Raw genomic sequence first — 25,895 nt, 5'->3', positions numbered from 1 at the left:
AATAAAGTAAATAAGGGAAATTTAGATCAAATCTACATATTTATAGTTGTATTTATCATGGTGAGAGACTAACCCTGCATCTAAAACGTCCCACTTCGTCTTGTTGCTCACACAAACCGTTCCAATATTACATTCAGGTGCAGGGAAGCCTTCATGAGAGTTGATGTATCTCTCGTAAGAACCGTGGCAGCCAATGAACACGGTCACAACGATTCGTTTCCCTTCCATATCCGACGATGCTTCACATAAAAGAATGTCTGCGGAAATTAGAGTCCGTTTAGTTAAACAGCTTTCTTTGTATGTAATCCAATCTTTTTCAAAATTGAATGAATATTTCCATCAGCCAGTATTATTACCCAGATTGGATGCCGATGGGGGCGGAATTTCTGATGCACTCAATCTCCTGTCGATCGTATCAGACGTGGTGACCATTTGCAAGGAGCTTTGCGAAGATGTGAGAGATTTGCAAGTGACCATTCGTTGCAGTCTTTCATTATCTTGTTTAAGGTTCAGCATCTCGTTCTGTCAATACACAAAATTTTCCCTCATTATTATTAATGTTATGATTATTATCGCATTAAATTAATGTAGTCAACTTTTCAATAATAATAAAAAATGAGAAAATACACTGCGGTTGATAAGAAGTTAGTTAGTGGAGGAAAATACTTATTAACAGGTTTACTATGTACGCACCCTCATCTTATTCACAGTTTCCTTCAAGGACTCAAGTTGATGGGCAGATGTCAACGCTTCCAACCTGATGTCCGTCAAGACCATCTCCTTCTCTCGGAGTTGCTTCTTCAACTCATCCACGGACTTGTTCTCGTCGCCAAAGTCTTCGCAAACTCTGCACACCCATCAATTAAAATGAGAAATCAATCAACAACAATTCGTAATTAATCATCATTAAGACACAAAAACAATCTCCTATACCCTGAGGAAGCATTGGTTCCACTGTTGGACCGAGGCGATCGGGATCCACTCGAGCTGGAACACCCATTACTTTGCGGTGGGCTGAGAAGTGGGGATCCTGGAGTGTCTTGAAGCTGATGAATATTCTGATGAAGTTTAGAACACTGTGGTTTATGAGAAGAGGAAGAGTGGCCATTATGATGGAGATGAGACGAGGAATGGGGATGATTATGGTGATGATGATGATGGCCGACGGAAGAATCCTCGTTGAGATCACTGGGCTGACGAGTCCCGTCAATTTCCATGAATCCTTCCTCGTCCAACACTGACCCATTTCTCTTACTCTTCGATCGAGAAAACGCCTTGGTAAAAGAGCTTCTCAGCTACATCACGTAAACAATCCTCCATTATTTAATTTGACCAGATTGTTGACACAAACATTGAGTGAGATTGACTCAAAAAACTCACCCATCCTTTATTTTTGCCATGTTTCTTCTTCAAGTTGGGACTATCCGGAGGAATAGAACCGTTCGAGTGATGGTTAGCACCACTTGGTCCATGTGTCGGCGTTCCCAACGGCGTGGTGGTCACTTGACCGGAAGGACTAGAAGTGTGGGAGTGGGAGTGGGAAGTGCAACTGCAAGCTGACGAAATGGAGTTTATGCTAGAGACAGAATCCGCCGATAGCTGACGGGCGATGGGACTCCCGTCACGAGAAAGACCTGGAGTGTAACAACATAAGGAATCGTTTTTGAAATTTAGATACGTATCATTTTTCTCGTGTCACACGCATTTCAAAACTATTAATGGGTTTCACAGTAGAGGAATTTTAATCGACGAATCAGGAAGAATAAATGCCGATAGGAGGACAAGAGGAAGACACAAAACAACATGTTAATAATTCCGGCCGTGCTGTTGGAGTTTAAAAAATAAACTCTTCTTCTTCTCCTCGTAAGAAGACAAGAGTTTGGATAAGACACGCCAATTTGTCATGGAAAACAGCGTGTGGAATGCGTAGAGAGAGAGAGAAATGAGCATTTCACCTGTATTCATGCTGGCAACTGTTAGGCCGGCTTCGATGCTTTGCTTCCGTAACAATTCTATCGTTTGTCTCAGTTCCAGCAGTTCCGTGTCCTGAAATTAAAAAATAACAGTTCTAAATTGAGCATACTATGAAAATCGTGTCAACTTTGGAGAGACGTATAGAGGAAAAGTACGTGCATATACAACTCCCCGAAATATTGTATCAGTGCTTTCATTCTCACGGCAAGCTAGATTTGTACATAATCCAACTCACACATATTGCATATATGCAAACGTGCATAAATCTTTCAAAATCGCAATCTTAAATTCGCCAACTTTTCAGAATTCATCCATATTTATTCATAGCGTCATAAATCTCTCCCTGGCTCGGGTCTCTGTCAGGTTCTAAAAAGGATGGCTCCTCCAAGATTGTTTGTGTGTGATACGTACGTAGCTCGTACAAGTTCAGCGTCTCTCATAATTTGGTTAGCAATAATAATATATTCGTAAACTTTTGGGTAGTTAGTTGGACAAGTTTTGGCCAAATCACAACTGTGCCGCACGATCCGCAACATAATTTACTCGAGATTTGCGCCTAAATCGTGGAGGAGGGGATCGTAAAAGGTGTGGTTCGTTCATGTGCTGCCGATAAAACGTAAAATGTTATAAATCTGAGGAAACGTACGTGTTAAATGATTCAATTTTAGGATTATCAGCAGCCACATGAATAAAACACACCCACTTCTGTTCAACCATGGGATGCTGGTTCGCTTTCATGCAATAAATAGGAAGGAACTTGCTAAATATTTGGAAGGCACGGCGAGTGTGAGTCCTTATCTCGAGAGGCAATTAATCCACGAATATGGATATTTTAACGGCTTCTATGCGAACGATTCTCCAGATTCGTATTCACGATAAAATAATAGTTTTTGAATCACATAATTCGATTTCGCCACAAGAGATGACCAATAAACTTGAGCCGCACCCACCAAGCCAACTCGCCTCGCTTGGCTATCATGCCAGAACAATTATAATGATAACATAATAATTTAGGCCGAGATGGTTTTGGGCAGCTGGAGGTGTCACAAACTTAATTGCTTCACCTGCCTCGCCCCATTATCCTACCTCGCACTTTTGGCTAATTCAGGATTTACTTCTAAGATGATCCACGACGAGGAATTTCTTCAAGGCAAACTTAATTTACAAAGTACAAAAAGTTGCACACGAGTGGAAATTGGTACCTTATTCGTTCGGATTACAGTGGGAGTAAGGAAAGTATTTTGTAGTGGGTGGGTGCAGCTGGGGTTTTGAAATTAAAGCAACCTAGCCCACAGCAGAGAAAACTGAATTATAATGATATGAACAAAGAAGTCATTTCATTCGCGACCACACACACGTCGTCTTGCGGTATTTGATTCATCTTCAGTAAGAAACGTACCATTTGCAATTAATTGTTTTGCACGTTTTCTCAATTCGATTCACATTTCAATCCAGAAATTCGACCACCAAATAATATGAGATTAACCAAAGGAAGAAATTTCTCATTTACCGACAGGAAATGGTATAGATGACCATACATACCCGACTAAAACAGAACATTGCGATAACATTACTTTTACATTACGATTGTTAGTTTTATATTATTGTTGGATTTCTGTTGCGAAATCATGTTTTATTTTGGTTAAAATAATATTAGAACATTTTAAAAATTCTTGACATTGTGTAAATATTGGAACAACAACGACAAATAATGTGGTTAAATTCGTAATGTATTACTAACATTTAAGTCATATTGTATAACGAGAGGGAAATAATGTTGAGTACACATTTCCCCAATATTATAAGCATATTGTAGCGTCTTTTAGGAAAGTGGCGGTTGAACATTTTTATCCACACTGCTCGCCATCATTCCTATCCCGCATTCTCGTTGTGCACCTTTTTACTATCTACAAATTCAGTTATAATTAAAAACTAAAATGTACTCAGTCGTCGAGTTCCCTGACGAGGAAGCTGTTGAAGTAGTACTTTCAAACTGGATTAATCCAGAAGGGAGTCTGTGTCGTTATCCGGATAAGACGGGCATTGGAGGTGTAACAAAATTAGTAAAAAGTGGATCACTTTTTCAGAACAATTGGCCCACATTCCGATGTCGGATCCTCAAAACTTATGGTAAAATCTGATCATTTATTTATCTGCTTATTTATTGTAATTAAATATGTTCGTTAGTTCTTATTAAAATTTCTCCAATTTTACAGATAATTACTTATCCGCAAGAGAAGCTGCTAATTTGGCGCAAGACACGTCGGGCCTAGAGTCTGACTCCAATAACGATCGACGGGTCAAAAAAGAGCCTACCAGTAAATCAAAAACAGTGCTGCCAGAAACTGATTCGGATAGTGATCACTCATCGTCACAAATATTACAAGGGAAGTCTGCCGACCATCAATTTGCGTCCCCACTAACTTCTCTACAGATAAGTAAGCATTAAATATACAATTCTCATTTATTTGATTTATAACCTAACTGCGCTCAACTAAAATTCAGTATGTACAATTTTAACAGTAATTCAATACTCTCTTTTTTTCAATTTTAGACATTCCACAGATTCCAGGAGAAAACACGGTGTCTGAAGAGGGAATAAATTTCATTCCAAATCCCGACCATATCGCATCGTATTCAAATTCAAATCTTTCAATTGGACTGGAGCAGTCTTCACAAGTACCTTTCGCACCCATTGTAACCAATTTTGAGGTGGAATATGCTACTAAGGATGATTTGATGAGTAAGGCTTGAAACACATTTGGTCATAAATAGTTAAATTTATAGTTTGCATTACTTGTAGAGTTCCAAAAGGTGATGGTTCGACATTTGGTACAAATCCAGCAGACCCAAAACGAAATTTGCAAACATTTCCTATTGCTAAAAACAGCGTCTAACAAGAATCCGGAACCGGAAGATTTCTCCACTCTGCCACCGATTCCAGTTGACACTGTGGATGGCCTCAAAGGGGTTGAAACGTATTTAGAAGAAAATAAGGAAAATCGAAGGTTAATGGTTGGTTAAAATAATTTAATTTAATTTATAATTTGCAGAAAGATCAATGTTTTTCTAATGCCATTATTTAAAAAAATGTAGATTTCCTACCTATCTCTACTTGACGGGAAGGACGCTGAAGATATTACGAGGACGATTCTTGAAAAGTTAATGACCATTGACCTGGGTGCAAAATTCAGCAGAACTGGCCATGGGAAAAACAAGCAAGAATTTAATGTTTACTCCAAAATCAATTTAGTTATTATTGGTAAGGTGACAAACGAAAAACCCTGTCTAATTTAAACCTAAAAATAAAATACAATAATTTCAGGGGGGGTGCGAGCAACTAAGGGTTACGATAGAACCACCGAGCACGACATTAACACGTACATAGCTAAGTGGTTCCGGTTTGCTCCATTCACAACTAAAGCCAAAAAGTAATCACGATGTCTTCCCATCGGACGAAGCGACGTAAATTCCAACATTCAGTTCAACAAATTTTTAATGAAATTAACAGTGAATTTGTAGATTTTGAGCCTACTAGTTTTGTAGACGTAATTTGCAATGAAATTAGTAATGATTTAGGAGAAATAGAGAATAATTGTGTAGACGAGATCTGTAGTGGTGTTGGTCAAACACCGAGTAATAGTAATGATATTGTAGAAGATTATTTTAATGAAACAGTTGTATTTGACAATCCGACAGGAGAATTTAATTTAATAGATTATGTAAATAATGTTACTGAATCAGAAATTAGCTCGGAATCAGAGTCAGAAACAAGTAGCGTGCCAGTAAATTTTAAGGATAAATTAGCAGTCTGGGCTGTCAAACATAATATTACAGGCGTAGCGGTGGATGATTTATTATCCATTCTCTCTTTAAATTTTCAAAATTTGTGCCTCCCTAAAACTCACATATCTTTGCTTCAAACTCCTCGTAGTTCAGATTTTAATATAATTTCTATTCCAGGAGGAATTTACTATCATTTTGGGTTAAAAAAATACCTTGTCACACAAAAATATAATAATATTCAATCTGACGAAATTGTTTTAATGTTAGGTATAGATGGAGTCCCAGTATATAAAAGTTCAAAAAAACAATTTTGGCCTATTTTAGGTAAATTAGATAAGCTCATAAATTGTACACCCTTTTAATTGGATTGTATCTAGGGGACACTAAGCCATTAGATCTTGAAAAATATTTAAATCCAACTATTTTAGAATTAGAGGAATTACTTCAGACAGGTATTTTTGTTGCCGAAAAACATTTCAAATTCAAACTTTCATGTGTGATCGCTGACGCCCCAGCAAGGTCAATGCTGAAACAAATTATAGGCCATGGGGGATATTATGCTTGTGAGAGATGCGAGGTAAAAGGAATTCACGTTGGCAAAGTAGTTTATCCGGATATTAATTCGCCTTTACGTTCTGACGATTCATTTCGCTGCAAAAAACAAATTTCTCACCACACTGGGAATTCAGAATTTTTGAGACTTAACTTTGGGATGGTGTCGCAATTTCCACTGGACTATTTACATTTAGTGTGCTTAGGAGTTTGCAAAAAAATGTTAGTAATATGGACGAAGGGCCCCATTCCGCACAAACTAAGCCGCCAGCAAGTTGACATAATTTCTGGTAGACTTTGTGAACTAAGACCATATTTTCCATCAGAATTTTCTCGCAAACCAAGATCATTAGCTGAATTATCGTATTGGAAGGGCACCGAGTTTAGAAATTTTTTGTTGTACAGTGGCCCTTTAGTGTTACGTGACATTCTTACTGAAAATAAGTATAAGCATTTCTTGTTGTTCTCGAAATCGATAAGGATTCTATTAAATAATGATAGTTCTTGGTATAATTTAGCTAGGCAAATGTTGCGCTTGTTTGTAGGAGAATTTGGAAAGCTATATTCCAAAGAATTTATTACATATAATTTGCATTCCTTAATTCATCTCCCAGACGATGCAGACAAATACGGATCGCTTGAACGAACCAGCGCCTTTTGTTTCGAAAATTATATGCAAGAGTTAAAACGAATGCTTAGAGGAAAAAGCAATCCTTTGCAGCAAGTAATTGGTAGAGTTGAAGAGGGACAGAAATTTAGTGCCAAAATCAATAAGGTGCCTGAAATTCCTAAGCTTAAAAGTAATACACGCGATTGTCATGTCATGCTCAGTAATGGTAGTATTGCAAAAATTGTGCAAATAAATAGCGTAAATAATATGATAGAAATAAGGAAATTTATGTATAAAGAGCCGTATTTTCTGTATCCCATCGATAGTACTAAAATACATCTTTATGTTGTCCGTAGAATTAGTAATGTCTCCGAATTTATTTGTAAATCAAAAATTGCAAGAAAATGTATACTGTTACCGACAGAAGAGTTCGGATTTGTTTGCTATCCTCATAATGGTACATATTAATTAGTCTGTAAAGAATAAGTATGTATGTAATGTAAGTATGTATATAATTATTGAAATGAAAATAAAAATATGTATTGTAATGGTATTGAGAATTGGCTGCTTAGAATATTCATTGAAGTATTGCGCAGACGTTAGTCAACAGTATTCGAAGAACATGTATGCAATATTGATGACATCACCGAAAATATGATTAATTCAATATTCTTATAATATTGGGGTAATATTCATTTGATGTTAATTTCTTGTTGGAATATAATATTATTTCAACTTCTCAAAAGTGGCCAAACTGAACGTTTGTTTAACATTATAGAATAATATTATTACAACCAAAAATTTTTAGTCGGGTACTGCCCAACCTAGATATTGAACAAGGTAAAATTCCATCCAGATGTATTCATTCACGACATTTATTCGTCTTGTGAGGTTGTTCAATTCAATCTCACCTTCAACGTTCACTTTGTAAATAATATCGAAAAGAATGTATACATCATTGATTGTTATTTTGACGACCGGCTAATAATCCCATTCATGCAAATGATTTCATGCCTAATCTAATTTCTGCAATAAAATTCCAGTCTCTGACTGATCTACTCTTAATGGAATCAAGGTGTACGAGTTTATAGGACCGCAATGACTTGCAAGAACAACTTGGTTTTTGGAATAAGCAATTAAACCATGTACCTATAAATATGTTGCATTGGCAGACCAGACATTTTCTTGTCTACTCGTTTGGTCAATAAAATATGGCCAAACCAAAGTAACAACCATTTATTTCAAGTATGCAGATGATATATTATCCACCAAGACTATCGGCTCACTCTACAAATAATGAAAATCATCATTCAACTGCTGGCATCAACAAAAATGGCAAAAATTATATAACGAGATATTACATTCTTGGTATTCAGAAGAACAAATATTTTTGGAGGATCAGTGTTACAGCTTGTTGAAAAATGTCGTTCGTCACCATCAACTCGCGGATGGTTGTATCTCTCGTTTCCACGTTTTGCAAATAGCCTGTCTAATATCTAAACTATAAAACCTGAAAATTTGACACATGTCATGAATAAACCAAAAAAAATCCTTTTTAAAGGATGAGACGTGCTCAAAGAGTTTTGAGCCTGGAGGAGAGGATTTGTCTTTTCGAAAAGTTGATTGAGCACAAAAGGACAGTTTTGCAAGGCGAAAGTGTTGAGATTTTTTAATAAAGCTAGTGACCATGCTGCGTATTACGAATCGTCGTCTTCACATGAAAGTCAACATTGCAGAATTGAATTTTAAAAAATTAGCCAATTAGTTCCACTGTCCTGGTACCACATATGTAAATATGCATGCTGGCCGTTACTGCAGATATTCGCATTTTCAGCCTCATCATGCAGCAATAAATAAACCAAATTATTTATTGTAGTCATTATCCTCAATTTCCTAATTTACTCACTATACAAGGACCTTTATGACATGTGTGACTTGTGTTGATGAGACGAGAATACACATTCACTATTTATTTCTTGTAAGCGTACAACTACTTCTTCTTACACAAATCACATCACAAAAATGCATGCATAATTCATACCTCTTACTGATAAATGGTCAAATCAAATCAAATTTTTCTCGAATTATTATTTACTCTGCATCCTCCATTGCTATGCATTTCACACACGTACATATGTAATGATTTTATTAGATTCGCATCAATCACTCGCATGAATAAGTCGTGAGATCAAGTAAATAACAATTAAAACGAATAAGCGTGAAATAATAACAGGTCAGAAGATAAGTGTGCAATAAGTAATTGATAGGGAAACGATTTATGTATTTACAAACGTACGACTTGTTCAATCAATGTCAGTCCAAAACCAACAATTTGTAATGGTTACATATACGCCAGTAAACGGTCGTCATCATGGATGGACATATGTACATAGATTCCGTCGTACATATGCTTTGAATTATCAAACTCACTCAGCAAGCAACTTTGTCTGCCTGTCGAAAGAACAATCCTCATTGTACGAGAGGGAAGAATTTAACAAAACAATCTCCGTCGAGAAACAATGGCAGAACGCAACTTGTCTTCGAGGTGGACATTATTCATCTTAATTTATTGGTTCATATGCACCATCACCGCCTTGCATTCGGAATTCTCTACCTCCAATCTAATCCACTTCAGGGTTGCAACTTCATTAGTGGAAGAAAATCAATTATTCTACATGGTTTTTAATGCGGTGGTGAAGGGCCTTTTGGTAAAGAATGCTTGACAGATAACGAATATAATCCGAACATCTTATTGTGCATGCATGTGCTTGACCACAGTTCAGGGCGCTGGTTGTCGAGGTAAATTGTCAAATCAGAACATTTTTTATTCGCACTTACACGCCAACAGTCGTCAATTCTTTTTACAGGATTTTCACATTAAAATAATCCGAATTAATATAGCTTCGCAAGTCTAATCCTTCCTGTTGAAAGGATTTGCTTAGGTTTAATCTAAATAATCGCATTCGCACACGATCCAGCCGACGTACTAATTGAAATTTAAAGTAGAACACACAACTCATCCCAGTAAGCTCTTCCGTGTGTACTGATAATAGGCTCAACTCCACAGCGATAAAAGTTTGATTTACTGCAACCACCGTAAAATAAACCACTTTTGAAATTTAAAAAGCAGACCGTGTTAAAATCTTAGGGTTCAGTTGGCTGAATCCATCAAGATATTACAGAGTTTGGCTTCTCCTTACTTCTAGTCGAGTTCCTCATATTCTCAATTTATGTATGCTTGGTGAACGAATCTATATACTTCCATATGTATGTACATTAACAAAGAGAAACAAACGTGAACTGCACTAAATTACTTTTAGCCGAAGAAAAGAAAGCATAAAATGGTAAATTTGTTGAAAAGCTTATTGTTTTACATTGGCAAGAGTTGAGATTGTTGTTCTCCCAGATATTTATTAGCTCAGTGACCTAAGTTTGTTTAAATTGCGGAAAACTGTTGGCAAAAAGGGCTATAAGGAGCATTGTCAAGTGGTTGAAAACATAGCTACAAGGGGTTGTCAGACTATGGTTGTTGTACGTTAAGAGGGATGCGATTCACTTGTAAAAGTACATAGCAAACTTGTCTTATTGGATCTAAATTAACTCTTTTAGAAACTACAAATCCAGCACGACGGCCATCCACTCTTTACCCACCTTGTGGAACAAAGGAGGACACATCATCATCATTCCGATGCCGCGGCGCAGTGTTGTACAAAATAAAAATTCTGAACAAGTGCCTACTTCACGTCATGCCACTTAACTCTTATGCCACTAAAAACAAGTCTTCTTCTTAGTTCTCCGTCATCCTGGATCTCACTCTTTCACAAGGACCTGAGACCTGACTGACTGCATTGCATGAACTCAACTGGAGTGGCTCTGCTGCCTATTTTGTACTTTTTTTTCATTTCCAGGCCGAACATAATGCAGAGCGACGAGGATCCATTGTATCCTTTTCTATGGTGGATCAGATTCACTCCACGAAAAACTAATCCCAAGTTTAAAAAAAGCAAGAACAAAGAGTTCTCTGAAACTTTACTGCTTTCAAAAGAGCATCGCATCGTCGACGAGATGGGATAGTGGTTGGTTGCTGTAATGATCAACTGCTTCATAGCGGTGAAGGATACATTATTATCTGGCAGTGCTAACTGCATAATTCCGTGTTTTCGTCACTCTTTAATGTACACCAACAATAATTATTTGTAATTTGTGTCAATTCCTAATTCATACTTTTATAAAAACTTTAAACTTCAGAGCTCAAAGGTTGCAAAATCTGTGACCTTCATACGTCAAGATTTATGATTAATGACTTATCAGACGTGCCCACATCAAAAAATCGAAATAAGTAATAGAGCGAACATCATGTAAGAAGTTGCTTAAAAACTGGAATTTATCAAGTGCATCCAATTTGCTGCCAGTCAGTCAGATCCACCACAACGTTTCCCTGGTTCATTGGTTCGGTAGTTGGTGGGTTGGATAAGCACGAATGAGAAGAGGATAAGCATGATGTGTCTCCTTTGAGTTTGTTTGTGTTGATCTGACAACCACACCTCAGACCAGTCACAATATCTATTCTTCTTTCAAGTGAAAAATATACTGTCACACATTTTTTTCTTATGATAACAACATTCAAGAAATATCCGTCCTTCGTGAATGCATTCTCTGGCTCGACGCTTCGTAAGTCTATTGATTTCCAAATAGAAGAAGAAAAGAAGGCAAGTTCCAAGCCACACTTTGATCGACATATACCCAAAAAGATTACCGAGATCCAAAGTCAAATCAATACGAAAGATATGTTTGTTCAGTAAGAAATGCTTCTATTCTACAATCAACTCCTGATTGAATACAAATCCATAGCCAACAAATCTACATATTTGTACAGATACATAGGTTGACGACACAGTGTCACAAACGAGTCACGATTATTTAAGAAAGCTCAACAATCAATGACAATGAGAGACAATGAAATTAACAATGCAAACAGATTGACTTCTTCTCAATGGGAGAATAAATGTTGAGCGTGTGTCAAAATATGTAAAGTATGGCAAAATGGGATACCTATAAGTGGACATAAAAATACAATAAAATAAATACGATACGATAGGTAAAAATTGGTGTGGGATACAATGGCGATTTGCTTCCCATTATCCTGCTGATTCTTCAATGTCACGAGGAAATGTGACCAGATTGCAAATTATGAATTGTGACACGGAGAGAGAAAAAAATCATCAGAATTCCATTTATTTGAGATGAAAATCTATTCGTGTCCCATTACTTGGGATGGTTTATCGTCGCTGTTGCTGCTGCTTTTGGTAGTATTGTTACATTGCATTGGCCCCTTCCGGAAAATCCTTAAATCGAACGGGGGACAAGATTTATGTTCACTTTTCTGGGTGGCTACGTGACAACATCAAGATCTTAGTTCCTTGTTGTTTGTTCCATATATATTGATCTAAAAAATTTGCAGTAAAGAAAACAAACTGGATTTGAAGTGAAATTGCTCGAAACCTTCATATTTTCATTTGGCATCGCGCAATGATAAATTCTCAGGAATGAAATGACAAATGTTCTTTTCGAAAACATGGGTGAAATCTAACCAAGCCAACAAAAAGATGTAAGGCAAAAGATCAAATATCGGAAATGTCAGTGGAAAAGCCAGGTCAAAATTTTCCTATCAATCATCATTTCAAGTGGGCGTGCAAATTTGAGATGAAAATTCTAGAACATTTTCATGTGGTGCAAAAAAAAAGTTTTAGGATTCCGACAGTACTCGTATTTCAATAAAATACGTGCCAAAAAGATTTGAGGAAACGCATCCAACCGAGAATGCGCAGGCAGGGGAAATGAATATCTAATGAACAATGAATTATCGTGGATGGTAGTGAAGGAAGACGTAAAAAGTTTTCTGGGTAATAATTTTCCACACGATTTCCACAATATTTCAGCCCCGTTGACAGCTTCAATCGAGAACTTTACCGAGTTTTTATTTGCTCAAGTAATAATTATGAAAATTTCGAATCATATCCCATCAACTCCGAGTGTGTAATTAAATTTTGGATGTGCAACTTTTATTTTAAGACGTATTTTAAGAAATGTGTGCACTTCAGTTCCTTTTGTGAAGAAGAAATATCAAATGCATCTTAACCATGCATGCAGCTAGCGTAATTTTATTTTGTGATAAATCCCGACAACCATGTCTGTACATCAGAATCTCCATGCAGTGGAATTGTGAGAATTATTTGCAAATGTGCTGCAGCGTTGACAAGCCTGGGGACAAATGCATAAATGGACAAAATCGTGGTCTGTTAATTAAGTACACGATTTGCGCTTACAATTAGTGTATAATCACGAGATCATACATACATACAGCAGTTGTCTAATGATGTCCAAACAGGGAGAGTGCTAAAATATGCTGCATAATTTGGAGACAAAGTATGTATGCATTGCAAAGTAAACTATAATTTAGGATTTTATCCTGTCTCCTTGTCATCCTTTGACGATTAAGCCAAGCAATTCGTTTTCTGTTATCACGACAAATAATAAGATAACAGCACAGCAGACGTAAAAAAAAGTAATACTGCAATGTCCAGTGGTGGTTGGTGGACGCCTGCTGATTCCCTTCTAATAATCCTTCCGTCAGCTTCTTAAGTTTTTAACTAGACAACAAGTCCCCACAGCGATTCGATTTCAATCCTCTTTTATTAACCATGTTAGACGTATGTAATTCCTGCTCATTTCCATCCCCGCGTGCACAAAATACACGAAAGAATCCTTGTGACATTTATGACCAAACGCATCTTTCAGAACACTCCTGCTTAAAAAACTTAACGCTTTACCCCCAAAATTTTAACGATGGTTTAAAAAATTGCATTTTCGGCCAGTAGCATAAGCTGTAGCAGGAGGAAAAAATGTAAATTTTTCAATCACCCTCGTCACAGTAAATTTGTCTATAATGAAGTTTAAATGTATATCATTGTCAAACGAAGCACTTTAGGTTTACATGTATGTACCTCTCATCTATTTGCATATGAATGTTACCGGAATTTTCTACAATGGCAGTGACAGTAAAACTCAACCCTAATCTCGCCCCACCACCCGTCCACACTTCAATTCAATTATCAATTGGACAGAAAATTATCATACGGAAGAAATCAACTGCTCCATAATGGAGCAAAGAAATTGAAACAAAGCTACATACATGTACAAGATATTTACGTATTAACATATGTTGAGACGATCGAGACATTCAATTCCACCAGCGAGATCGAGATAGATTACATTAGCATGCATGTAAAAAACTGGATGTAAAAATTTCACAGTCGTCACAGCGTCTTCCGCAGATGAACCAAATGGTTAAATTGAACGTGTGGAGCCTCTTCCTATGCTCGTATGTCGACGACTTTAATGCAATCATGAAAAAATTAAAACTTTTCGAGTGCTCATGGACGGATGACGGATCAAATTCTTTTTGATTTTTTTTTCATGCAGGTTCACAGTTCGTCTCTCCATATCTGGAATCTCTCCGTTACAACAGGTTTCATTATGTGGAAAGAGCTTTATTGAAACAAAATAGAGACATTTTGTCAAGCAATAAGTACAAGTGGTTGAATAACTGTTGATTTCAAAGGACTGAAAAATTAACTTTTGAAAGGCGGATTTCATTGAAGGATAAATAAATATAGATACGTCGAAAGGGCAAAAAGTTTTGTAAAAGGATATACAGTTCCAAAACATTCTGCAGATTAACTGCGGTTGGTTTAAGGTTTTTGTAAATAATATTCATTCAATATTTTCCACCCGATATAAAAAGCGATAGACTTTGGCACGAATGTAACTGTAACTGTGTTATGTAACTGTACAAAAATCTGGGGGATGGATGCACTGATACAAGAATATATTTTAGTCGGGTATGTCAATTTCGTTGTGTTGCAGGCACTTTTGTTTTTTACGGCTTAAAAAAGATTCAATCAATGTATTTTACTTTTCGTCTTACCTTCTGCTCAGCGGAGCAAGTCAGCGACTGAATCCGCTGCGTCATGTTGGACAAGGACTGCTCAAATGCTGCAACGACGTGAGCCTGAAATTGAAACAAGAACATTGTATTTATTTGTGTAAAAAAATATTTGGCTGAGTAAGACTATTTGAACGCATGGCAAGAAAGAGAGAGAGATTGGATCTCGGATAAAATTCACTAGCTAAATAAATTGATTTATTATTTATGTATTTATTTGTTGGTGATGAAATATGACAAATCGCCTTCGACCATACGTGTAGACATTGCCATTCTTTAATAAAATGTGCGGAAATTTGAGGTTCAGCAATTGTTCCCTTCTTCTTTTTTTATTCTTTCTTACAGAAAAGGTTTCATGAAAACTAACAAAGCAAGTGCCCTTGCACGAAAGCACTTAAACCTGCCACCGGTCTGTCATGTGTCACGTCATGTAGCTTATTTGATGCCGAGAAAATTGGTAAAAAGTGGAAAAAAAACAGACTCGCGAAGACAAGAACAAACTCATCTATTTTTCAAACCATATTTCAACCCTTGTGTGGAGAAATTAGACATTCGCATTTTTATTGCACAAGCCTCCTCAGTTCGTTCATTTCCTTCTCGGGATGGATGGCTACTCCATGATTCAAATTATTACAAACCATTTGTCAGAACAGACCCGCAAAATTCCATCCAAACAGATATGTAGGAAGGACAAGTGGTCGAGTTGGCGAGTATTTAATTATTTTAGAGTAACCTGAGGCTTACAAGTCTCTCAAAGTTTGGAATTTTGGACAAAACACAACTTATTTATTACCACGCTGCATGTACAAACACTTGTAATATGATTCCTACTTCACATATCATAATTTCTTTATCCCAAGCATCACCGTTCTTCCAGTCCAAGTGTGCCGTTAATATTTCTTATCTTGAAATAAACAGGGTTTGGTGATGCATTTTAATGAGCTTTACTACCACTCCTCCTCCTCCTCTAAGAGAGAATTAGGTGCAAACAAAAATTTTAAAAAGGTGCAACAAAAAGTGAAGGACACGAAGCTATGAAACTCGGACTCTCGAATGATTTAAAAAGGTTAAGCGAATGACGATGAATAACTTGTGTGTTTTACTTTCCAGGAGCGGAAAGAAAACACGAAATGAGAGAGGTAACAACATTTCAAACTTTGTCCGACCATTTTTGGCCATTGTCCACCTACAGGTTCGTGTCATGCCGGTGCATGGTGTCCTGGTGTCAAGACATCGGGTGGGGGACATATCGTGCAAAGTGTCCTCGTTCGTTTATTCCACCACGGCGTCTCACTTATTCATCATCTCCAACAACATTACGTCCTTCACTCGCAGGGTGAGTGAGGAGACAGACTAATAAATTAATCAGGAGAAAGAGAGAAGATGATGAAGATGTATCTTAAATGTACATAGGACGAGGCGACACGTTGCATCGACTCTTCTTTTTTTAAGAATGAGTTAAACATGCAATACAATGGGTACTTGAGGCCCATCCATGTGTCATTATTATTACCTTCAATCATTTATTTATGGCATAATTCAAGTGGATAATACGCTATTATTTACTCCAGTGTCCTCTTTAAGTATGTATTACTGGTGGTGGGGCGAATTTTCTTGTATTATTATTTCCGTATCGTTTCGTTTATGTTATGCGACGCTGTTAGTTTAAGAGACGACAAGGATGATAATGCCAACAAATAAGACGTCTAATTCAGGACTCGTGTCATACTTATTTCCAAATATGGGCAGGAAAGGAAGGAAGGGCATGCACAATGAAAAATGCGGCGTTTCAAACTGTGTTATGTAATCCACTTTTCCAGGATTGGAAACTAACTCAACGCTATCTTTAAAATGAGATATATGTCAAAATTTACGAGATTTTACGAACACGATAACAAGACAAGTTTCTTGGCCGTAACGTTTCAAAGCTTTTGACAGTTTAACTAATCTAATAACTATATTTCACTCGCTGGAGGGAATAGGTCACCATGTTACGCCATGCCTGAGATGATAAGGGTAAAGTGTTGTATTCTAATAATACATGTGCTGGCTGATGAATACATTTTATTCAAAGTCAATCCACATTTCCCTCGAGAGAGAGAACCCCAACAACGCGTTTCGTAATAATGTAACTTTTTCCACTAGATTTTTTCCCTCCAACCAACCTTAACCTTGATAGTTTAATCAGCCTGCATGGATATCAAAGTCCGGCCTGGGTTTTAAGATCCGCCCTTGATCCGTCATGTTGCTTCAAAGAGGAAGACACGACTTTTCATTATGTAAGAAAACTAGACAATCCGTTTTCCAAGACGGAATAAGAAATGTATTATTATTAAATCTAACTCGACTTAACCCTAAAATAAAAAATAGGACGGATTGACGTAATAATATTTAACTTGCTTGCACAACAAAGTCATTCACCTCCCCCACTAATGAATAGGGAGCCATTAGGAAGCCAAGTTTTTGTCTTTGTTGATGCAGATCCTGGACTTTGTAACGTATTCGAGAGTGTCGTTAAAATAAATGAATTACTTTTAACACATCAGCCATGGTTGTAGCAGGTGCGGTTAAAATGGGCCATGCTCTGGCTAACACCACAAGCCAAGAGAAATTATAAACAAAATTTGCATTCAAATGTGCACATTAACAATGTCCTCATTTAAATATTGCATTTGAGAATGGGGTTTGGAAACCTGTGAGGAATACGTCAAATTCGAGTGAAATTGAATTAATGTCCAGCAAGAAGCATGGTTTTTTTTAACGGAAAGTTATCTAGAATTGCATCTCATCCTGGGACATAAAATACTTTACCTGTGCAACGCAGGAGGATATATGTACAGCCAACCAGCACGTAATGGCTTTATTACTCGCAACGATTATATATCACGGACAGAGTAACATTGACTCTGTTAAGCTAAATTGTGGCTCTGGCAAAAAGTCGTCTTTTTATATATTGCTTTTCGAATACATTGAATCAAGTGAAAAACTAGCAGTAAAATTGATTAGGCAATCATTATTGCTTAAACTCAGCTTCCATCCAGAAAATAAAATGTTCCAACACGTTAGTGCAAAATCGGCCGTATTTGGTAATGAACTAATGAAATGAAGGCAATAATGAAGGAAAATTATGTCATTACCTAAGCAATCATAATCACCAATTACTGCATTTTACTTAGACTTGGTTCTCACGAATCATTGTAAATCGTACGCAGATTCATGTACACAATGTTCATCAAAGGGACTTTTTCTTGCTCGTCATTCGTTTTCTTTATTCGCTAAAATTCCAGCAAGGAAATTGCAACTACAACAAGACGGAATTTCTTTCGATACTTGTTAATTACACGTAATGATGATGACTGAAGGAATAAGGAAACTTTATCGGCGACGTTGACAAGGTCAGTCGAGAAGGCGAGAGTGAAGCCAATTACTTTGTGTAATCAATTCTCGGCCATTCGTACGTAGATAATTGCTATTTACAAGTGGAGCACATTTGCCTCATTGTCCACAAAAATGAAATTGTGTACGAGTAGCCCATTACGTTTAGTAGTATTATACAATTTGACATCGCCAATCTATAAGAATCGACACCCCACGAAAACTGTATCAACAATTACCTATTGTGTGTAACCAATAACATATGCCAAAAATTAGCAGTGCGACTTGACGTGAAAAAGGGTGAGGCAAATGGTGGTAAAACTATGCAGAGGTCGTTGATAAATTGCTCCTGTAACACGACGTATGCAGTACATGACCCAATGCACGCGTCGTTACTTTTTAATCATCTTGATTTTCTTCAGGCGGCTGGCGACCAAAGGCGAAGTAGAAGCAGTGCAGGCAGATTGTTGAAATGAAACAATGCGAAACAACAGGATTCGCAAATTGTATTTGCGTTACGAGTATTTGCAATGCTTGAACAAAATCGCCGACCAGAAAGTATTTACTAATGTTCAGTCAGGCCGAGTTTTGCAAGTAATGCGAAAAACAGAATAGTTTTGGAATGGGATGAATTGCAAACTTGGCTGTTGCAAGGTTGCGTCATTAGCGGGATTGTAGAGAAAATGTTCCATTTTCGCACACAATTAGAGAGAAAACTATGGGAAATCGAAATGGCATCAACCACATGGCATCATCATTACACCGCAGTTTGTGTGGACAAAGAGTTATAAATTCCCGTTTTAGTCAAGGACAACAATGAAGGGACTGGGGAGAGAATCAGTCCAATGTTCAAATATGCCGACTCGATCGTTCGCCATTTTATTTGCATACGCAAAATAAAATAAAGCCACTAAATTCAATCAGTAAAAGAGAAACGCTTCTAACAGTTCGGCGCCCCGAGAGCGGACATGATTCGCTTCGCTGAACTCTTGACTTTTTTACTGCTTACTTTGCTAAACGGTGTTTAGAGGAGGAAGATGAGAACCAAATAGAATTAGTTAACGAGACGACGAGCTATATTTTTAGAAATATTGCAACTACTCGGTCCCATTAAGGGCACCACAACTACCCAGTTACTTTTACTCCCATGAAGAAAATGCCAAGTTTGCTGCTGCTGCTGCTAGAGTTTTAGCCGCCTCCGTATTAAATATTTTACGATCTGTTTCACTCCACAAACGATTCCAGCAACAAAACAACACATGACTTTGAAACAATGCCCTGCATAATTCCTTTGTTCCCAGGAAACTTTCTCATCCAGCCTCGTCTCTTCTTACACAAGAGACCTCGCTGAGGAAGTGGAAATATGACGATATAAATTCACGTCCGTTTCGTCCCCCCATTTCTTAAAGCACCACCTCATTACAAACACACCCAGTCAAACGCTTTCGCAATATATTTGCAAAGTGAACCGTGGAAAGTTTCCTGGAAGGATAAGTCATTAGAGTAAAATCGACAAAGTTTTACACTAAAATGTTCAACAAAGAAATTTCATACTTTTTTCAGACTTGAAGGTTCAAGTAAAAATTGGACTGGCTTTTCCAGTATTTGCAGTAGCAGCCGTCAAAGATATTGTTATTACTGTGTCGTAGTAGTAGTAGTAGCAGGCCAGAATTGGCGTGAGCTCTATTATGTAATAACATCCGAACCAAATCGTAATATTTCCATGTCATGGGAGAATTAGCTCAGTTTTTCTCCTTTGGCAAAGGCATTTGGCATAAGAAGCCCTAATAAATATTTAATCCGACCCCACCGTCAAAGAAGTCCAGTCAAGAGTTCATTTTTGGAGGGTTACTTACAGCCTCGTCGTCCTCGTCGTGTATGACTTGATCAGTCTCCCGTTGTGTCATGTGGGATTTATCTCAAAGTCTACATTACGTTATGAACCGGACGAGGCCATAGTTCTCGACATGACCTAATCCTGTCTGCCTTTAATGTGCTGGGTTCCACGCGGGGTCTGGAAGTAATATTTTGTTTATCGCGATAATAAGTACGTAATGGTGTGCAATGCAACTACAAAGTCGTCGTCGTCTCGTACAAGATGCACATTAGCCTGAATATCCCAATTTCCTCCGTAGTGGATGGATACCTACGTATATTTCTATGGCACAATAAAAGAGAAAGATGCATATTACGGGAGGAAATCAAGATCCATTCACTCACTCACTTGGTCCACTTATTATCCCCGTTTTTATGGGCTGCTTGACCTTAGAAGGCAATTCCGATAACGTGGCGAACATGTCGAAATGATATCGAGAGAGGCGAGGCCACTTTCATTTCCAACACAATCTAACAAAGCACACATGGAAGTGGCTCTAAAATGAATGGCTGGATAATGCACATGCCACAAAAAAAACCAAACAATTCCAAGTATGTGTAAAAATGATGTGGTTTATACGTACAAACTGGAGTTGGAAGTAGGACAAATGGAAAAGTAAATGTGGGAAACAAATAAGCTGGAGAAAATTTCTTAAAAAATTGGGTCATTACTGCCATCATGATGATAATAGTGCACCAATCATGCAACTCATGTGTACTGAACATGCATATGTATGATGTCCTTACGTAATAACTGCTCAGCAATTTGACATCCACGAGTTGATTGTGGTTTAAAAAATGCTGAATAATTCAGACCAGAAAGCACCTCGCCCTTACTCAACTGCTCACAGAATCACTCAACCAAGTTATATATCCTTGTTAACAACCAGTTAAAACAAAATGGGACATAAACACAAGAGTGGAAAGTGACAGGGCACAAATTAAATCAAACCCTCGTCTCATCCCTCTTGTCCTCTAGAGTTGAAAGTTTGGAGAAGATGGTAAAACAAAAACATTGCTGGTCTGTGGTTTGGTTTGGGTGCGTATTTGGATAGATTTTCTGAACCAATATGTACGAGATTCATAAAAATAACCAAGCAATACGTCGAAATCCTTGACTAATTGCACACAAATGAAGAAGAGCAAGCAAACATTTTCAATTTCTAGAACCAACTTGGCATTAAAACAATATTATGACAAAAAAACTCAAGTCTCAGCAAGGGGTCGGAAAACATCTCTCGAGCTGTGCAGCAGCAGACCAAGGATTTCTTTCTCCTGACACTGGAAGATGACTCATGAGAAGAAGAAGAAGGAACAGCGTCTCTCAACCCTTATTCCCTCGCCACATTAATTTCAAGTCCCCCACATCCTCGGATATCCACCCACCCTTCGCCTCAAATGTCATCGTATCGCGTCCTAATGTATGCTAAACCCTTTAAATGACTCCTTAGCATAAGCACATCCCTTCACACTCACTTAGCCTTTCCCTTCATTTGTAAAAAAAAAGTAGAACTCGACAAGGAAAATAATCTAGCTTTACTAGATTCAAGTGGAACTCGTTATGGAACAGCCATTAGAAAATGAACAGCAATTGAACAACGGCAATAAATAATATTTTCCTCGGCCAACAAAAGTTTCTCGAAATTTTAAATTGAGTAAGAAAAAAACATCCCTCGACCCAGTTGTTGTAAGGGCTGATCTGCTGATCCCTCACGTATTTACGTAGTAATAAAGGTAGGTAGAAGAGAAGAATACGTGTAATCTAACTCCTCAGAGTAATAAGTTATTAGTCTACCAACCACCATATAAAACGAGATCCATAGCAGTGGCAGTTGTGTCGATGAGACATGCCTGATAACAATAAATGATGATAAGTGGGCAGTACAGTGATGGTGGATGAGATGATGCAGCTTTATGTTCATATGGGAGCATCTTATTTATTCATAATGCCCATGCAGAGATCATCATCATCACAACAACACGTATGTATCTCAGGATACTTCTTCCCCCTTCGGCTGTGGCTTCCTCGCCCTGAATAAATGTGCCCTCACACTCACTTCAAAACTAAAATTTGAAAAGAAGCAGAATGATTACTTTCCAGACATGCATCAATCTCAGATTTGTGTGAGGTTGGAAAAGGCAAGACGACGTAAAGGATGCACCACTAATCACAACTCCCAATTATACAACTTCCTGAAATATTAGAAATCTCACACTCGATTTGGTAGTGAATAAGTCAAAAAGCTGCAACGCCACCCATCCAAATGGGACTTAAACCTGTCGTTGTTTGTAATGACGTTGGTTGTAATCAGAGTATATTTCAAAGCACAATAATCTTGGGGAGCATCGATGCGAATGGAATGGATTTGCTTCTTCCATTACAAAGTTGTTAAATTCTACTCGTGTGTCACTCACTCACACAAAGCTCTCAACTTGAGTGAAGAATCGATGAAGTCAAAGTCACCTTGTTTCCATTTCCAAATCAAATCTCTGCCTGCACAACAAGCAAGCTTATTATTCAAACCCTGAACCGTTCACATTTTGCAGCAGACATGATAAGAGCAATTTTTCATGTTATTGAAAAACACACGTCATTAAAGCTTTTAGCTCGATCATCTCTAGGATTTGACAAGGTTATTGGTACATACGCATGCTTATACGTGTGGATACCTATGTACATAAAATTCTACTAGGACAACTCACCTAAAACTCATGACTAATGAGATTTTGATCAATAGAAATGATTCAAAAAGTTGGAAATGCGAATGAAATATTATTCTCAATGCATTGGAGTAAAAGAGGTAAAGAGTAGGCAAGGATGGAGAGGAACTGACTGTTCACTTATGTATTTTTCATGTAGAAACTACTACCTAATTGGGGACCATTTGTATTCATTTGGTTTCATTACATGCAGCGTCTCTCTAAATTGACTGAAATTCAACATCCGGTCCAACTCGCAATAACTTTGGATGCATCATCTCATCAGGAAAATCATGGTTTGGTCGGTCGGCTGGGCAAACACTCATCATCACACCAAAATCCAAACCAACTGCGATCGAGGCGTGGATTCTAGTGTCTTGTTGATAATCAATAAAATACCTTATGCACATCCAACCAGGCATTATCCACTGCTAACCACACCACCACATCATCATCCACGGTATGAATGGTGATGATCGAAATCATGAATTTTAATTCTAATCCAACTCTCAGTAGTAGACGGCCCCACTAATTTCCAGTTCAGGTTAAGAAGAACGAAACAAGATGAAGATAATTTGTGGTCGGCTTGCCAGTTGGACTGCGGCAGGACTTGCTTACGAGTTCTTCCTCTTGGTCGTCGGGAGATTTCATTTCACTGGATTGGATTGGAATGGAATCTAGAAACAATCACGTCCAGTTTGCATTTCGGTTGGATGAATGGTGTTTAATCACGAGGATCATTAACTTTGCTCAAGTCCACTTCATATCGAATCCTCCCCTCATTCTTGCATCCCCAAGTTGGGATAAGTGGAGATTAAAATGGTCCGGACATGCAAGACGTCACCGCAATAAAGCCGCAACTCTTAAAATGATGACGACTTTTATGGCAAAATTTACAGAGAACAAACATTAAAATCAGTTGTCAATGCAGCCCATTAATTTTCTTATCCGTCATGAACAAACAAGAACGTAAAATAATATATGGCCAGACTTTGACGTGAACCGCACCGCAACGACCATCAGCTTTCTACCAAATTCCATTCCTCTAACCTCACATGTTCCCAATCCGACCCTTCTTCTTCCTTCTCGAAATAATGAGGATGGAAGAGAGTACAACTGCATTTCCTTGATTAAAAAGTGGAGAAAATTATTAACGGATTGGTGTCAGGTCACCAAGCACCGTGTTCATAAATCTACCATCCAGCCAGAATCCAGCAAGTAGTCATGCAGCTCATCCCTCACTGTTGACTCCCCCATCAAACTCCATCCCCTCATCATCTTCCCGAAAAAAGTTCACATTTCATCTCCTCTTCCGTTTTATTTTTTCAAACCATCCGATCAGCTCCACATCCATCCATCCGAACCAACTCCCCAGCAGCGAATAAGGCGCTGCAGCACTAATTCTGTTTTAAAACTACTTTCAAACTGTCACGCAATGTATCACTTCGCGATCCTTTCTCATAATCAATTCCAAGTTCCACGCAGCAAAAGTCGATCCCATGTGTATGTACCACGGCAGCCTCAGTAGTCATAATAGTGCAGTTCTTTATTGATGGCATACGTCAAAAAGAATTCCGACCGGATTACTGGAACAAAGCTGAAAAGTCGTTGTCAACAAGGACATCAAGCGAACGCAAACCTCTGGTCTTTCAGAGTCATCAAATTATTTTGAAACTTTATTGCATACGTACACACATACGCAACCCACGCAGTCACATTATCAGGCATTTTACCTTTGTTTTATTACCCACATACAATGCGATACCATTAGCCACACCCAATTATCCCGAGCAACACTCCCTCACTCCAAAATTTATTGATCTTTCCACACGGGATTCGACTGTAAGGGAGAGCGGGTGAGGGGATGGACGAAAGGTTGCTCTTATTTCTTCTTGATGATCACGGAAATTCGAAAAGTTGGAATTGAAAAAGGCCTTTTAATGGATTCTGGGCAACATTGGATGTCAATGAAACGCTTTTCCTCTCTCCCTTCTCGGCCGGGTGGTGAATTTATCATCACCATCCCGGCAACGACGACGACGACTAACCCTTCGCCATCAAGTCAACTTTAACTTATTGAGTGTGACTGCTCGACAAGGGTAATGTCGATCGAGATGGATGCAAATCTATGTGTGCACTGCAGCACAGGAGCGGCGTTCCACAATCCAATCCACCGGATATGCGGATAAGGAAAAACTAAAAGAATTTTTCTTGGCTATTTCTTGAGAGATTTCTTTACCCCACTTTACGTTTGATTGAATTCAACCCTGCATAAGAAAAGGGAGAGGAAGTAGCAAATCCCCACCTCTCAGAGAGTGTCGTGTCCTAGTATTTTCCACTTCCGATCCATCACTACCAGGCGTGGGGATTGACGATAGTACGTCACCACAAATCCTACTCTTCCGTCATATCGAGTGAATGAACCCCCTTTTACCCGTATAACTTGGATAAGTAAGAGTGACGAGGTTTAAAAAGTAGGAAAAATATACCACTCATGGAAATTTTCAGTTTGAAAATATGAAACAAACTGTGAAACATTTGAATACAAAATGGAGAAGGGGTTCTTCTGATCAACTGCATTGTGCAATTATGTAATTACATCTGCTGCCATGAAATTAAGCTACTTTTCTCCACTTGTGCCTCTGCCTCCCCACCAGACCAGGCAGCACGCAAAATAAAACCCTGCAGGTTATCCACTTTTATGAAATCCGTAAATATTTGTCGGGCCAACAATGCTCCCCTCCCTCCGGGGGAAATAATTATGGAGCAATTTTACCAATATTTTAAATTGCATGTTCTTTCAAGTTAGTTGTGGGTGATTTTTTTTTGTTTGGAAAAATGCAAAACAGCCCCGTACTACATGTATGAGTAAGAAAAATGTAAAGGGAGCAGATTTTTTTCGAAATTTGTATTCCTACCATCATCAATATCAATTATCCTTATTACATAAAAACCAGAAATTTCTCCCTCGCAGAGTTACCACGTTGATTGGGCGAAGTGGTGTAAATAAAGAAAATA

General features: G+C 37.9%; 2 protein-coding genes across 13 annotated transcripts in view; one reads left to right on the top strand and one right to left on the bottom strand.

Annotated features, from left to right (window-relative positions):
- Positions 1-25,895, bottom strand: part of LOC110843569 (protein sickie) — a 163,378-nt gene that overhangs the window by 2,843 nt on the left and 134,640 nt on the right. For 9 of the 12 annotated variants that reach the window (XM_035848225.1, XM_035848218.1, XM_035848219.1 and 6 more), the window contains 7 exons: positions 14,898-14,993; positions 1,956-2,046; positions 1,381-1,634; positions 934-1,295; positions 694-847; positions 357-522; positions 74-257 (listed from right to left, as the gene is read on the bottom strand). In XM_035848225.1, coding sequence (XP_035704118.1) covers positions 74-257; positions 357-522; positions 694-847; positions 934-1,295; positions 1,381-1,634; positions 1,956-2,046; positions 14,898-14,993 — 1,307 coding nt within the window. The remainder of the gene's footprint in view (positions 1-73; positions 258-356; positions 523-693; positions 848-933; positions 1,296-1,380; positions 1,635-1,955; positions 2,047-14,897; positions 14,994-25,895) is intronic. The other 3 variants (XM_035848229.1, XM_022089536.2, XM_035848220.1) reach the window with 1 other exon arrangement.
- LOC118434505 lies at positions 3,612-6,110 on the top strand. The gene is made up of 6 exons (XM_035848231.1): positions 3,612-4,104; positions 4,191-4,412; positions 4,529-4,717; positions 4,778-4,989; positions 5,071-5,236; positions 5,300-6,110. The coding sequence occupies exons 1-6, from the start codon at positions 3,912-3,914 to the stop codon at positions 5,407-5,409; spliced, it is 1,092 nt and encodes a 363-aa protein (XP_035704124.1). The 5' UTR covers positions 3,612-3,911; the 3' UTR covers positions 5,410-6,110.

The sequence above is a fragment of the Folsomia candida genome, unplaced genomic scaffold, assembly GCF_002217175.1.
Source record: "Folsomia candida strain VU population unplaced genomic scaffold, ASM221717v1 Fcan01_Sc002, whole genome shotgun sequence".
Taxonomy (NCBI): domain Eukaryota; kingdom Metazoa; phylum Arthropoda; class Collembola; order Entomobryomorpha; family Isotomidae; genus Folsomia; species Folsomia candida.
Note: the sequence above shows the minus strand (reverse complement) of the source record. Positions and strands in the feature narration are given on the sequence as shown.

What these genes read in the sequence shown, in the direction of transcription:
- LOC118434505 (XM_035848231.1), top strand. Translation starts at nt 3,912, where the DNA reads ATGTACTCAGTCGTCGAGTTCCCTGACGAGGAAGCTGTTGAAGTAGTA. An exon ending in TCGGATCCTCAAAACTTATG is followed by an intron (nt 4,105 to 4,190) that starts GTAAAATCTGAT and finishes CCAATTTTACAG; the next exon opens with ATAATTACTTATCCGCAAGA. An exon ending in ACTAACTTCTCTACAGATAA is followed by an intron (nt 4,413 to 4,528) that starts GTAAGCATTAAA and finishes TTTCAATTTTAG; the next exon opens with ACATTCCACAGATTCCAGGA.